The sequence below is a fragment of the Toxotes jaculatrix genome, chromosome 12 (assembly GCF_017976425.1).
Source record: "Toxotes jaculatrix isolate fToxJac2 chromosome 12, fToxJac2.pri, whole genome shotgun sequence".
In the NCBI taxonomy this organism is placed as follows: Eukaryota; Metazoa; Chordata; class Actinopteri; family Toxotidae; genus Toxotes; species Toxotes jaculatrix.
The window spans coordinates 21926327-21941307 of record NC_054405.1 but is presented as its reverse complement, the minus strand read 5'-3'; the positions used below and the strand labels follow the sequence as shown (position 1 = coordinate 21941307).

The 14981-nt window shown below is 41.0% G+C and overlaps 1 protein-coding gene across 1 annotated transcript; it reads right to left on the bottom strand.

Moving 5' to 3' along the window:
* Nucleotides 1-776: 776 nt before the first annotated feature.
* Nucleotides 777-14206, bottom strand: bckdk (branched chain ketoacid dehydrogenase kinase). Its single transcript, XM_041051367.1, has 11 exons — nt 13835-14206; nt 11617-11685; nt 11385-11495; nt 9720-9767; nt 7367-7486; nt 7078-7176; nt 6766-6839; nt 5712-5840; nt 5025-5114; nt 4675-4830; nt 777-4283 (listed from the first exon to the last, which is right to left on the bottom strand). Exons 1-11 carry the CDS (start codon nt 14078-14080, stop codon nt 4139-4141), a joined length of 1287 nt encoding a protein of 428 aa, XP_040907301.1. The 5' UTR covers nt 14081-14206; the 3' UTR covers nt 777-4138.
* Between the last annotated feature and the right edge of the window lie 775 nt (nt 14207-14981).

Genomic DNA, 14981 nt, shown 5'->3' with positions numbered 1-14981 from the left:
TAGGCACAACCATTTTGACCCAACTTCCTCTCATTTATGTATCAATTCTCTTTTTTCTCCTTTTTCTTTTTTGAATTATGTAGTTCCAAAGTGTTAGTAGTTGCAGAGACAAAACCAAAAACTGCACAAAGTTATTGTGTGCTTGTGGTGAAACATTCTCACTGTTAAGGCCACATGTGGAGTGAGTACGTCAGCCGGGATGCTTCTCCCCGAAAGACTGGATGTTCCAGTCCCACTCACCCACCTGAGAAAACTCTCCACTGCACACCTCAGGTGAAGACATAGTCTGTAAATATTTGCAGATTTTCCTTTAGATAACTGCAAGATTCCTGTGACAGCAGTACCTTAACCTTCCTGACAAGAGTCAGACATGAAAAAAAGAAATAATTCAGTATTTTTCCACCAGAATTTTAAACTCTGCAGCTCAGACAAGCCTTTGAGACAGCCTACATCCCAAAGGTGTTGGATGGGGTTGAGGTCTGTGCTGTGTGCAGACCAGTTAAGTTCTTCCACACCAAACTGTAAAAATCACTTATTCATGGACCTGACTTTGCATGAGGGCATTAATATTTTGTAGTTCTAGCCCACACACAATAAAGTATGTGGATAGACCACATATTTTTGGCTATATAGTGTATGTGAATCCAGTCTGACAAGGCTCGCTTGCAGGGCAGTGTTGAAGATATGTTGTGCATAAAGGTTAAAGCATTTCTCCGAACATTTCTCTGCATCAACTGATTGATCACAAATTGGAAAGAAATAAATATCACTCAAAGTTCCAACCAAATAAAATTTAATGTCTAAAGATTCATCAACATAACAGAAAACATGTGGGAGAAGCTACTTTCAGTCTAGGAGACAAAACACTCCATGGCAGCACATTTTGACAGTAACATGACTCCAGTATTTGGCTTTGTACTGGAGATGATGTTGAAATGATCTTCATTTCTATCTGCAAAAATAACAAATCCAAGAGCTGGAACACAGAAATAAACCTTTATATGTTGCATGTTTTTGTCCCTCTTCAAAAATTAAAATGATGCTCTTAATATTTCCTCCAAGAATAATTTTTTCAGTCCACCTGAAGTTTTCTTGTTAGGCCAGCAGAGGGCAGACAGTGCCTAGCTGCCAAATCCCAAATTTACAATCCTCTTTTAACATTTTACCAGTAACATTTTGGAAAAGAAGAAAATCTCCAAATGATGCTGATCTCCTGTTTATGTGCCTCATAAACACAAGGACACAAACCCTAAACCATGTTTACCAGCATCTGGCAGCTATGTGATGTTAACTCCCCCATGTTTCACATGCATAAAATACATATAGAATATACTACATCTTCAAGACCTTCAAAGCCACAATGAAACACATTAATTCATATACAGGGCCTCAGCAAGGATACAGGTACAGATAATCCAGGCTGCTTTCCATCATTCTGGAACTGTGAATTATATGGGGCTATTTTTGTTTCATAAAATGTCAAAATAAATATGAGCCTTTCACAAATTAAATCAGGTTATGTTTTGATATCTTACAACTGATGTAACGGGTTCACCTAAGTTTTCACAGTGTCTCCCAGGCTAAAATCTCATTTTAACTCAAGGAACATTTGTACGTAAACTCAGTGGGGAAAAAAAAGCATAGGAGACATTTTAAGTGCAAATCCAAGAGAACCTGTTGCTTAATTTGTAAGGTATAAAACATTTCAGAATCGCATATTATTCATAGGTTTTCTAAAACAAAAAACAGTCCCATTTTCCCATTAGGTAGTCTATACAATGTGTGTGATTCTAAAGCTTTTAAGATATATCTTTAGAATAAAACATACAAATCCAGGCCAGTGATATAACCAATAATCAACAGGTTGAGTCTCTCAAGAGCCAAAAATGAAAATCTGAAGAGAAAGAAAAAAAGAAAACAAAACTGCTTTGAATAGTAACTTCTGATGGTTTACAAAGTTCATAGATTTCCCATCCTGTTAATAAGAGCTCAAGATTCCCAATGCCCTCTCAGATAAAAAGATAACAGTGTAAGCTAATATAACAACATATGCTCCCAAAATAAAACAGATAAAACAAAAGTGTAAATGTTGCATTCAGGTTGATTTGCTGCTTGGTGTCAACTGGGGAATGTACAACAAAATGTGAGGAGTGCTTGAGGTGACAATCTATTGTATAAGGGCAAATTTCTAAACCTCATTACTTGGCTTCAGTTTTTTTTTCTGCACTGTTATTTGATTCATATAACTCGAAGCAGGAGCTGCCTTTGGCCAGTGCTGCTAATAATTTTCTCCATGAGATCACAACTTGAATTTACTGATTGTCATTTTCACTAATGATCTCTTCCAATATGAACAATGTTTTTGTGATACTCATCTGTTTGTCTTCAGGTTGAGAGGAATGACTGATGAAACTGACTTTGACAGATCATGAAGTACTGAAGCCTGTTATCCTGAGCTAATGAAGACATTTCAGCGGAGATCACAAGAACAAAATGTCTTATGTTTAAAATATTTAGAGATAATGGTCTAATTTAACCACCATTTTGAAAATATGGGCCAAAAAAGAAAATGGTTAAGTTCGCCTAACTCACGCTTGGATGTGCATTTCTTCTCCATAATGTCTATATTTGTTGGTGGGAAGCCGGTGAGGGATCACATCCATGTTGCTGCACCACTGACTCTATATGCTTCAAAGAAAGCTGAATGTAGGAAAAAAGGGGCAAAACTCATAGAAATAAAATATAAACATCAGATTTGTCGTCTCAAGATAACAACATAATCAAGTTGTGATCTGGAGATAATAATTGACCTAAAGAATTATTAGCAACATTAGCCGATCTGAACTCCCACAGATAACAGTGCAGAAACCCAGTTGCTGACCAGTCTTGAAATGTGATCTCATACAAAACGTTTTTTCAAAAAGATAGCAAACAAATGTAACTGACACTTTCCGAACAAAATCAGAAAAAAAAAAAAAAAAAAACAGAAAAAAAGAAGACAATATTAGATAATACTTCTCTGGTATATTGTTACTCTGAAAGTTGATACAATAAAGTCAAAACTGCTATGATTGGTGCAAATGCTGAGTATTACAACAGAAAATCTATTCATTGTGCAAAAACATCAAACTAATGAAACGGACCGACATGGTGTGTATCTGTGTGAACCGATAAAGGCAACAGAGAGAAAACAAGAAAAGTAAAAGTCAGCATGCAGTTGAAGTGTCACGCCGTAAGGCAACTGAACGTCTCGGTTGGCTTCCCTGCCTGAAAGCTCCACAAATACACCGCTGAACAGGGATGTTCATCTGGTTGTGTGTTCTCAAAACAGAACAAGACAGAAATCTGTTAATGAGCATTCGGTGTTTTGGCAGTTTCTTCTGCGTTTATCAGCCTCAGCTGAAGTCAGAGAAGGTTGTGTAGAATGTTGCTAAGGGCTGCCAAGGGCTGAGGTTTACAGTACGCGCTGGCAAGCACATCATCTTTAACACGAGGACACTGAAGTTAAACTTGTGTATTCCTGCCAACATATGCAATCTTCCCTTGTACACCTTAGATTCTGTAACAAACAGGTGATTCTGATCATCATGGACCATGTGAGCAGCTTCGCGCCCTTTGAGGGGATTTTGAAAAGGCTGCTGGAGTGTCTGAGAAGATTCATTTGAAACGTTTATCCATCAAAATGTCTGTTCCTATTTTGAGGCTATGCAACTCGTAACTTCAAAGTGAACTTCTTTAAAACTGAAGCTCTTGTTTTCCTGTCCTTCCTCCCTCATCAATGTCCACTATCATGCACAGTTTGTCCCATTAACCTAAACATTCAACAGTCCATATACCCCTCCCCAACCACCCCCCCAAAACTTCAAGACGACAAGCCACAGGGTACAAAACACTGAGGAAAACAAGTGAAATCATCAACTTGACAGCTAACATAGCTTATAATCAGTCTAAGGCAAAAAAAAAAAAGAACAAGTAGTGGGTTGGTGAAGTTAGGAGCTTTCTGACAACATACATGTGTATCACTCTGTGGACCAAAGTCCTGTAGTCCACGCCATGCGACCTCTGTGGTGGAAAAACCCTTTACGCACCTGCATGGCCTGATTCCTAGGTTGGGATCTACAAGAATCACCAGTGACCTTTACACTCTGAAACTCTCTCCTTTGCCGTCAATGTGGCGCAAACGCAGGTAGACGTCAGTGCCAATGCCCTGCATAGACTGTATGGACAGAGAGCCGCCCAGGTACTCAGCGTAGGCCCTAGATGTGGGCAAGCCGAAGCCAAACCTGCAGGACACAGAGACACAGGCGGCAGGTTTAAGATGAGAGTAAAGCAGTCACGTTATATCTGTGCTGCGCGGCTATCTGATTCACGCCTGGCTGAAAATGATCTGTTTCCAGCAAAACATGAAAACAAGGGGAGCTGAAGTGGCAAACAAGTGCAACACAGGACTGCAAAATGCCACCTGCATGTAAATACGGGTGGTGGTGGAAACAGAGGAAAAATGTGTGGCCTTGAAGTGCAACCTGCACTAGGAAATGGAGCTTTTTAAAAACATGATAAGTCAAGTGTAAATGCAAACAAGAAGTATTAGAAAGAGAGAGAAACTCAAAATGCTGGGCTGCATTTACCACCACCCTGGTTTGGTTTAAGTCTGACGCTGACTTTCATTCTTACCCATGCATAGGGCTGGACTGGTTTCCACTGTTGGTAATGTTGTTGAAGAGGTTGCTCATGCGGGGGTCCTGCGCACTCTCCTCAGCCGTGCTGAAGTGGTAGTCCATCACCTTGTCTACTATATTGTGAGGGATGCCGCCACCACGGTCTGAAATTCTAAAGAAAGAAAAAAAGTTATCTTCAGAAGCTCAACCAAGGTAATTTCCTTCTCTTTGAAATAAATGCTGCTCTATTCAAACATTCAAATTTGAATCCTCTTTGCATTTAAGGCTTTGAAATCAGCCTTTACAAAATATTGCTGCAGCTGTTCATGAAACCAGTCGCAGTGGAACAGACACTAAACCACTCACCTGATGACAAAATCAATGTCATTATTGGCAATGGTCACAACCACGTCGGGCACATTGTACGGGGTGTCCAGATGGCTTTCCATGGTGGCCCTGAAGAGACAAATAGATGGACGTTATGCAATGGACGCTGCCATGGACTGTACCTCTGTGTGAAGCCTGAAATCATCAGCATTCTCTTTACTAATTACATACGAAATCACAAGAGCCAGCAAACAATAGTTTTCTAAATCTGTCCCTTCGCTTCTTCTGCTTCTGTCCTCCAGAATGGAGACCAAGATGAATGATGGGAAAGTAGCCAACATACAGCCGGCAGTGCCGGGCCAAAATCTGTTCTCCCAGCTCAGATCACAGCGCAGAGCTGGGAAACTCAAACCAAGAAACAGAAAATGAAAACTTTACTTCTCATCCTAAGAAGGTTAAGATAGAAAAAAATCTCTCATCTTTATAATTAAACTGTCGTCTGGATATTTTTTAATCTCTTGTTAAGTTTTATGTCACAAAAAATATCTGATTTATTTTTTCCTTTAAGGAACCCTACCCAGCATCAAAGGTAAAAAAGAAGTGTGCTCCGTCTAGTTAAACCACTGGAGGTCAGCAAAGACAACACTCTAAGGGGGTGCTGAGTTACTGTGTAAACAACAGGAACAGATAGTCAAGCTGGAGATGAATAATTGGTGGTAAGTTTACCTCATGGCATTCTTGAGGAGCTCGGGCAGGATGTAATCCAGAGGCAGAGGGATGAAGGGGAAGCGAGCTGCTACGTGTCCGTTGATCCTCACCCGGGGTGAGTTACCGTACTGGTGCTCACACAGACGTCTGGTGAACGAGAGGGAAAAAACTGAACATTAGAAGTTCCACACAGGTTGTGTTTTATTGAATCCATATTCCTCTGGATTTCACAGGTATGTGCATCTTGTGCTTATACATCTAATCTCTGGCCTGTCCTTCCAGCCTCGGTGTATATGACTTTAAACTGCAGAGATCGATTCATATTGATGACCGTGCCAATATTGTCATTAGTTTTGCAGGTATTAAGCCAAAAACCCAAATACTGCACAAATTAAAAATCTGACCTGATGATGGTGCCAGATAGAAAGTTCAGCAAATTTATTACAATTCATACTGAGGGGGAATTAAAGGTATGATTCCCCACACATCCACACACCACTTACCAAAGTGATGGGCCGCCAAACAACACTGTGACAAACACTGAGATCCCCTGAGCCACACTGTTGTGGTTAAAAATACAGCTTTTGTTAAGCTTAGATGCGTCAGAGATGTGTTTTATATTGTAAAAATGTATTGTAAATACACTGTAAATATAATTATACTGAGCTGGTTCCACATCCATGTAATTACAGCTTGGGACAGCAATACCGATGTTGATTTCATTGTGTTCACCAGCTGCACACAGCCCCAAACAACAACAACGACAACAAATAACTGTATTATTTCCAATCTGTTCTCTGATTATTAGTCCAGACACAGTGGGGTTTTTGTGAACTTTCTTTTGAGTCCAGTAAAAGTCAGTGACTCCAAAAAGGTCATTTGATAAGATTACAAAAGGTAAACAAAAATGATAGCTCATATCTCGACCACAGCTCCAGGTACTAAAACCTGTATGTTCCCCAAGGTTTATCAGGTGAACTCTGACTTCCCTCAGTCAACACAGAGCTAATACAGAAACAGAAAGTCATCTAAAGGTGATAAACAAACAAAGCTGTGTGGCTAAATCACCCACCTGGCAAAGTCCACCCACTTCTCTATGATCTTTTTGGGAGAGAGACGTCTGCATATGATCCCAACAAAATCAGGCTGAAAGAAAAACAAAAACAAAACAGAAGTATTTAAAAGTTTTAGCCAAATTAAAAGAAAATGAACTATACCTTGAACTACTATGAACTATACTATTTTTTAAAAATTAGTTCAAAATAACTAACTGTATTTTGTCTATTTTACACAGCTGATGCTTCACTGCGGGGAGGATTTTTCTTTCTCCAAGTGGATCTTGCTATTTAAAAATCATTAGAATCATAGAAATAGTCAGATGTACATTATCTTCGTGGAGGGCGAGATGGTGCGTGGCCAACATTCGGATTCCCAGACGAGAGCACAGCGTTGTGTCCAGGAAGCTGCGGATGATTGTCTCATCCTGAAAAATGGAGGAAAAAAAATGCTTGAAGCTTCGCTGGCAAAACTCGCCTCCAAATCAATATCAACAGAGGTACGAACAACAGCTGACGAAACCAAATAAATGTGCTGTAAAACAAAACTCTGGTGTCTTAGCTGCAATGATTGGGGGATTATTTCCAACATAGGACACAGCACTGGGGGGTTCTTACCTGGATGTGTCTGCGGCACTCCTTGAAGCCCTGGGCCAGCATGGTGACCACATCTTTGTGGTCATCCAGAAGCTGCTGCACCAGTTTACAGAAACGAGCCTCCACATCCTGATCTTTGATCTGTCAACAAATGAGCACACTTCGTATCAACCCTGTCACTACTTTTTTTTTTTCTTCTAAACAGGTTTAAGGAAAAGTTACTATACATCGTCCACAGCCTTTATTTACCTCACAAGAGGACAGAACCAGGCTTATATTGACTTTTCTATAACAAAAATATTGTTTTCATTCATTAATCTTTTCCGGTTGCTTCTGTTTTGCTATATTTTGCTATCACTGCTAAATTGCCGTCAGTGAACCTATACACGTCCAGCACAGTTTCACAACAGAAGCTTTTCAGTGATTCAAAGAGGGTAATCCCTTTCTTTTCTGGCTTTTAATGTGGAAACATCTGCAGAAAGTGTTGAATTTCACTGGTAACCGAACCACAAAGTAAAAGCAACTGGAATTAGTGAATGAACACATTATTCCTGCTGAAAAGAGAAACACTCAGTGACGAAATCTGTGCTATGAAAATGTGCATAATGTACGTATGTGTTGTAATATACTATGTGAGCTAATAAAGCATGTGGCCGGCTCGTTTTCTGAGATTTGTTTTTGCAAGATCCCTTTTTCTGTTAGACAGAATCGGAAAGTCTACACAGACAACATCGATTTAGAGCTCTAAAATATAAAAATGTTGACAGAGGGTGCATACTTTTACGTGTAATGTAAGATTTTTTTCTGCGTCTGCTGGGTGTGTTTTCAGCAAGCACAGGAATCCAGAGGGCAACCTTACAGATCAGACTGATAAGTCTAAATGCATGCACTGTTGCAGCCTTACATGTACAAACACAGGAACACATTTGTCTTCTTTGCCTGAATCTCCACAAAGACCAAAACAACTGAGCAAAAAGCCAAGACTTAGGCTGTTCACTGTCAGTCAACCAAGAAATAACTGAAGAGGGCTGACCCAGATTCCTCACACTGCATATGCACAAGATGTGAGCTTTTGTCAGCCAGTTTTGACAGACTTTTGTCATAATTCATAATATTTAATAATGTTTCAAACCTAAAACAACCACACAAGTGACATCTGAACGGCAGTAACATACAGTCTCTCAGACCTAACGCAAACATACAGAAATCTTATCGCTTCTGACACCACGTTTATTGCTACCCTGTACATAGGTGGGTATACGTTTATCTTTCACTCTGCCATATGCACCTTAACTGAAATCAAACACGAGTCTTTTATTGCACTTTGGGTTTTTTCTGATGCTCCAAAGCACCAGGAACAGTCTCATCTCAGCTGAACAGACAACTGAAACTTGAAAATATTTCACAAGGACACAAATACACTTAATCTTTACTTAATTAACTCCACAAAAAACAGCTGTTTTCGATTTCTCTCATTACTTTAGTGGAAATGACAACACTGTATAGATCTCAGCCCCCCCAAAAAAGTCACTTCAACATCATTTTTGCCAAAATATTTCATGCAGCCACTGTAGGGACATCCAATATTTTTATAGCAGTGGACAATATATTGAATTTTTCTAAAAGAAAGTAACTGTGTTATTTATTACCCTTTTTAAGGGTTATTCAGCAAACGGCTGGACTGTTTTTCTGATCAAACCAACCTAAAAGACTGGTAAAAGGTTTATTAGTGCTCAGATTAAACACAGTCACGCAGCACAGCCAGCAGTTCTCAGCAAACGGGGTAAATGTTTGACACTTTGCAGAGGGAAACCAATTATAGTTTCCACAGAATTTAAATGGAAAAACAATCTTCTTTCCGGTGTGCTACTGTGAATAGTTCTATTTCCAAACTGATTAAAAACTATTTTGAGAATAAACTGATCACTTAAGTAATCTAAAAATAAAAAATAAAAAAAACCATAAGGTGTCTGTAGCTTGCCCAAGCTACAGACTCCGGTTTACCTCGGTTTATCTCTTTTCTTTGTATATCTGTCTTTGTAAATTAAATAATTGAATAAATTTGGATTTTTGGGGCTTTTTGACATCACTTCATTTGTTTTTGTTAAACAGACGTGGTGGAAAAATTTAGTTGCAGCTCTAACTGAACAACACACTCAGGATTGGCTCACTGCTGAACAGATGTACCAATCCCATAGCTGCAACACCCAAGACAATAAAAAAGTCTTGACAGCAAATGTTCACACTTCCTGTTTATGTTCACGAATAAAGTTGCTCCATGAGAAGTGAGAAATGAAGAACTTATTACCCTGTGTGTGTGTATGTGTGTGTGTGTGTGTGTGTGTGTGTGTGTGTGTGTAGGTGGGACACTCACCGGGGGAAAGTCACTGAGCATGTGGTAGGCTCTGATATACAGTTCATGCTGTAAGAAAGGAGAGGAGAGGTGGAGGCTATGGTTAGACTAATTCTCTGTGACCGTCCATCCAACCAGAAATCACTACAGCCCCAGAACAGGCCCCTGACTGGGCCCCATGGCGCAATTGACAAGTCCACATGTGGCTTACATTCCAAAACATTTCAGGATGCTTCAGAGTGATGAATTTCTCTGTGGCAACGGCAAAGCCTCATTTACATTTGAGTTTAAATGACTGGATGAGATCAAGCTTTAATTCATCATCTGGATATGTATCAGCTGAAACTCAAAATCTGCTCCAACCATTGTTTTCTTTTTGATAAAAGAGTTGTGAGAGTGAGTTAAGCCGCTCTGACCTACATTACAGATAGCGCCATTCAAAGGGAGCTACGCTTTATGCAATCGGCACAGAGGAGCTCCGTGATGCCAGAAAGGAAGGAATCTAGGTGAAAGTTCATCAGCAACAAGACGTGTTGTAGAGGTGGGGAATTGGTTTTGAAGGACCTGTTTGAAACAGAGAGAGGGAGCGTTTGTGGTTCCTACACAAACTGGTAATAAAAACCATGGCACATGATGATCCAGGCTCTGGCATCAGTTAATTTCTTGTGTCGGCCTGCAATAAAATCTGCTTTATGAGTCATGCTTTTCAAAGTTCAGAGGAATTTTGTTTGTCCAAAATGGCATTTGAAAAACTCAACAGCAATGTGTCTTTCCAGGAGCTGTTCCCTGTTCATGTTGCAAAGAGCTCACTGCGGACAGTTTTCACTGGAATGACCTTCTGACTGCTGAAAATAGGAACTGTTCAAGAACTGTCAAGGGCAGAAAAACATTTAAAAAACAAGTGTATTCCTTAACTATTAGTAGTTTACATGACAGGCCTGGACCACTCAAAAAGAAAGTTCTAAATATATCTGGTGAATCTGACAAACCCACTTCAGTCAGTTCTATGTGCCTCTTAAGAACAAAGTTGTTCACGAGTGATTCTTGTATGAAGCTCATTGTGAATCAAGTTTTGTGTGTCCAGAAAAATGACGCCATTTCTTTCACTAGAGATGAGTGATTTTTTTTTTTTTTGCCATTTCAGCAAAACAAACTTGTTCAATCTTTAAACATATGAGCTTTGCTTATTTATTAACTGACATGTCAAGTTAACCCAGATACTGAAGGTTACGTCTGCTTCCAGCACATTATGTCATACAAGTGCTTTTAAACAGTAAGCTGCAAGTCTTGCATCGGCAGCAATGTTGGTGTTCTGTATTTCTAATGGACTGGCAGAAAGGAACAACACTGCTGGGGCAGAAGTAGGACTGGGCAAGATGTAATTCAAGGTGCTGGCGTAGCCGTCAGGAGAAATTTTGGGTTCAGTGACTTGCCCAACATGTGGACAGGAGGAGCTGGGGACTGAACCGCTAACCCTGTGATTAGTGCTCTACCTACTGAGCCACACCCGCCCCCCTTTCTACTGGGAACAATCGAGGCCGCAGCAGTAAACACTCGCTGTGTGGAAGCACTTCCCTCCTTTCATCCAGAGTTCAGTCAAGGCTCTCCGGTGTGGTGGCCCCGTTGTCACTTTCTTATTATAGTATCTGCTGCAGGAGCAGTGCTGAGTGAGAACTGTGTTCTTACCACTTGCAGAATGGTGGGGTTGCAACCAATGATGAAGGGCAAACTACGGAAGCCCTTTATGCGATGAGCGATTCGCACAGGCAGCTCCTTCTGTAGGTACTTGGCACTGCTCTAAGATCGCAGACACACAGAGATAACAGTGGACAGAAAGTGAGTGAGGAGTCACAGACATCAAAGAGCTTCTCATTACACGTACACTTGGCAGTTCTCTCAATGTGGCTGAATTATTTACCAAGATGTGGTGTCCATCAGGAGACTTCCCAGAATACAGCAGGGTCGCTAAGGTGAGTCGCACTGAGGCCTACGGAGACATTAACATGTACGATCAAGCACACATTCACCATCAGAACTGCAGGTCGCGTAGCACCATAAAATAACCACAAAAATATAAATATTATGCTATAATATTATCACAATTTACACCACCAAGCCTAATTTATTTTTAAAGCTGCCAGGTGTTGTACAAATTAATATTTTTACATGCAGAAATTTGCTAAAGCTCAGCCAGAGAAACCCACTAATGATCACGAACTGCAGGAGAAACTCCTGTTTCACCAAACAGTAGGTGATGAAAGCCGAGTAGTGATGGGATTTGAAGCCAATGATTAGGTCACTGATTCAATGAACACTTTTAGACCTTTACAAAACGTCTCCCCAGAGTTAGATGAACTATAGTGTAAAAAAACTGTAATAATTGTTAAAAATGAAGCTGCTGACGCATATTAAACCTGTGCATAAGGAAAGCCTTGCTATGCCTAGCTGCAGCCAGTAGCATCCATAAGAACAGGTCTTATCCAGGTAAGCCTAACTAGCATTGGTATTACTGCCAGTGTTTGATATGATTCTGTAATCTGTCTCTGGATTTCCTATCTGGATAAGGAAGAACACATGTTTACGCATGCAGAATGAATCTGAGCCAGACCACATCTGGAGGTGGTCTGGCTCATGTTAGGACTGGATGTCATGTGAACTCCAGGTATATAAACAAGGCCTAAGTGGCGAACATAAGCCAAACAAGCTCTTAATGTTAAAAGCTGTAGCTGTGTTTACCCTTCTGTTTATCCCCTTTCCAAACCCAGGCTGGGAACCGCTGGACCATAATTAATGTCTGACTATAAGTCACAAGACAGCAGCAACTGCAGCTGACTACCATCAGCCAGATTAGTGGTCTTGGAGATCAGAAGCCACATGCACTTAAATGAGCACTAATGGTGGCTCCATTTGTGCTGTACAGTATAATGCATTTATTACTTTACTGGCAGCTTTAGGTTTTGCTCGCCCAGTCAGTCCCACTGTATGAGACAACTACATTTCACAGTCAGTGGAAAATGCTGAGATAGGGTTTTGTCTAATGAGACTATTTGATCCTAACACACAGCTGCATATTCCTTCTGCATTTTATGATGAAGAAATACTAGTGTGATTTGTTTTGCTCCACACTGTGAAAAAGCTTAATGTCCAGCAGACAGTTAGTAAGCATATGACAAACTTGCGATGCATTCATGTTCTTGCCAGGGATAAAAACTTCGTGGGGAAAAAAATGAGGGAAGATTCTGGGGGAAGAAAAAAATCAGCAGGAAGCAGGAGTTTGTTATGGGAAACGACAAAAGCTATCCATGTTTGACAACAGATTTCCCTCATAACTTTTATTCACTGAATATTGGCTTTACACTATATAAGAGGAGGAAGAAGAATATGACAGATCTAGGAGAGCGAGAACTGACTTCGAGAACCTGTTTATTTAAATAATCGTTTCGAAAAAGCAAAATCTTTTAGAGACGGGATCTAAAGCGAGATCGTTATGCAGGCTCCTCGTGAATTGGGTCAACTTAACCTCCGTAGCTGAAACTTAATACCGTCAACTCCCCTGATATTGGTCAATCTTCAGACATATGTAGTATAATTCACATGACAGCGTTGTATTGACAATTCTTCGTCAACATAAGCGTGAACAAACCATTGGGGTGCCAGGATTGTCAACACAATAGTGTTGATTTGTCCAAGATTAACGATTGTTAGCTAGCTAAACATAACGAAAAACCGTGGCGCTGCATTCAAGTCCTCAGAGCAAATGAGTCAAATAGCGGTTAGCGCTAACGTAACGGGTTCGGCGACCGTGGATTTTTATAAATATGCACTATAATCTGAAAATCAAGAAATGAACATATACATTTTTCACAGGTATTTTGTTGCTTTGGTGACAGCTGGAGAAATAAGTCGTGCTTCATCCACCTTCTCGGGTCTGAGTAGTAACTAACCCGAAATAGCGTGATTTGATCATCTAAGTGGGACAGTTTCGCATTTACTGGCTTTCTTGTGTCCCTGAACGCAGCACAAACCGTGCTAACAGCTAACGTTGCTGTCAAGCTACAGCTAGCTTGCTCCCTCGTTGCCACGGCAGGAGGATCGCCGTTTCAGAGGAGTGAACCGGCATAGAGTCACATTCCTACCTTTTCTGCGGAAACATCAATTGCAGACTGGTTGTAAAACGACGTGACAGTCTTTGATCGCTCTCTTGCCAACTCTGAAAATCCCTGCATCGAGGACGTGGACCGAAATCTGTGGCTCTCCGTGCTTGACATAGGCGGCACTGTTTTGGTGACGGGGGCCAGCAAGAGGCTGCCGAGCCTCGGCCTGACCCTGCAGGTAGCACCGCTCAGCATCTCCACCGCTATACCCGCCAGTCCAGGACGCATTTGGAGAGGACCTGTGTGCGCGTTTGTGTGTGTGAACAGGGCGGCCCTGTACCCGTACAAGCACTAAGTGTTGGGACTGCTACGAGGCCATTAGGGTCGCGTCGTAATGGTGCACAAAGGCACGGATCTGAATACAGTAAAGAGAGGGTACAGAAAGGGCTTTGTACGCATTGGCCAGTGGGGGAGAGAGCTGGGGCGACGACATGACAGCTGAGCCAATCAGTCTGCCAGAGGCGGAGCGAAACAGCATCAACAACCCCCCCTCACACTACTGTACTGTACTGCAAGGAGCAGCCGGAGCTGTCGGTTAACCATTCCGTGTATTTTAGCCGACTTGTGGCTCAAGGGGACCCGGGGAGGCACAACAATGGATTAGCTGGATTAACCTGTTAGGAGGCCCCCAGTGCTGTTTTAAAGACAAAGGGTGGTCACGCCACATATTGATTAGATTGATTGATTTACTGTGTGAAGTGAAAACTATGGATTCAATTTTTTAAAAACACATCCTCACTTTACTTTTTGTCTAACTTTGCAGGACAGGTGAGTATCTCAATACTTGAAGGGAAAACCAAAAAGAGAATTTACAATAATCTAGTCCAATCAAGTTGTCACTTCAACAAAACAAACTGTGCCTGTTTTCCTGCCACTCACTGAACTCTAGAAACATTTTCTGTTATTCTTGACATTAAAAATAAATGTCATGCCAAATGCTCTCAGTCCTTAAATTATTAAAAAGATCTCCAGCAGTATTGCCGCCGGCAGATGGTTGTCTTACTCACAGAGAAATGGCACACTTTGACACAATGACACAGACTCATTGCATAACTATAGGGAGGTATCTGCCCTGCCAGTAGAGAGCAGCTTTCAGAAGAATGAGTGACAAGGTGTGAGTGAAATGCAA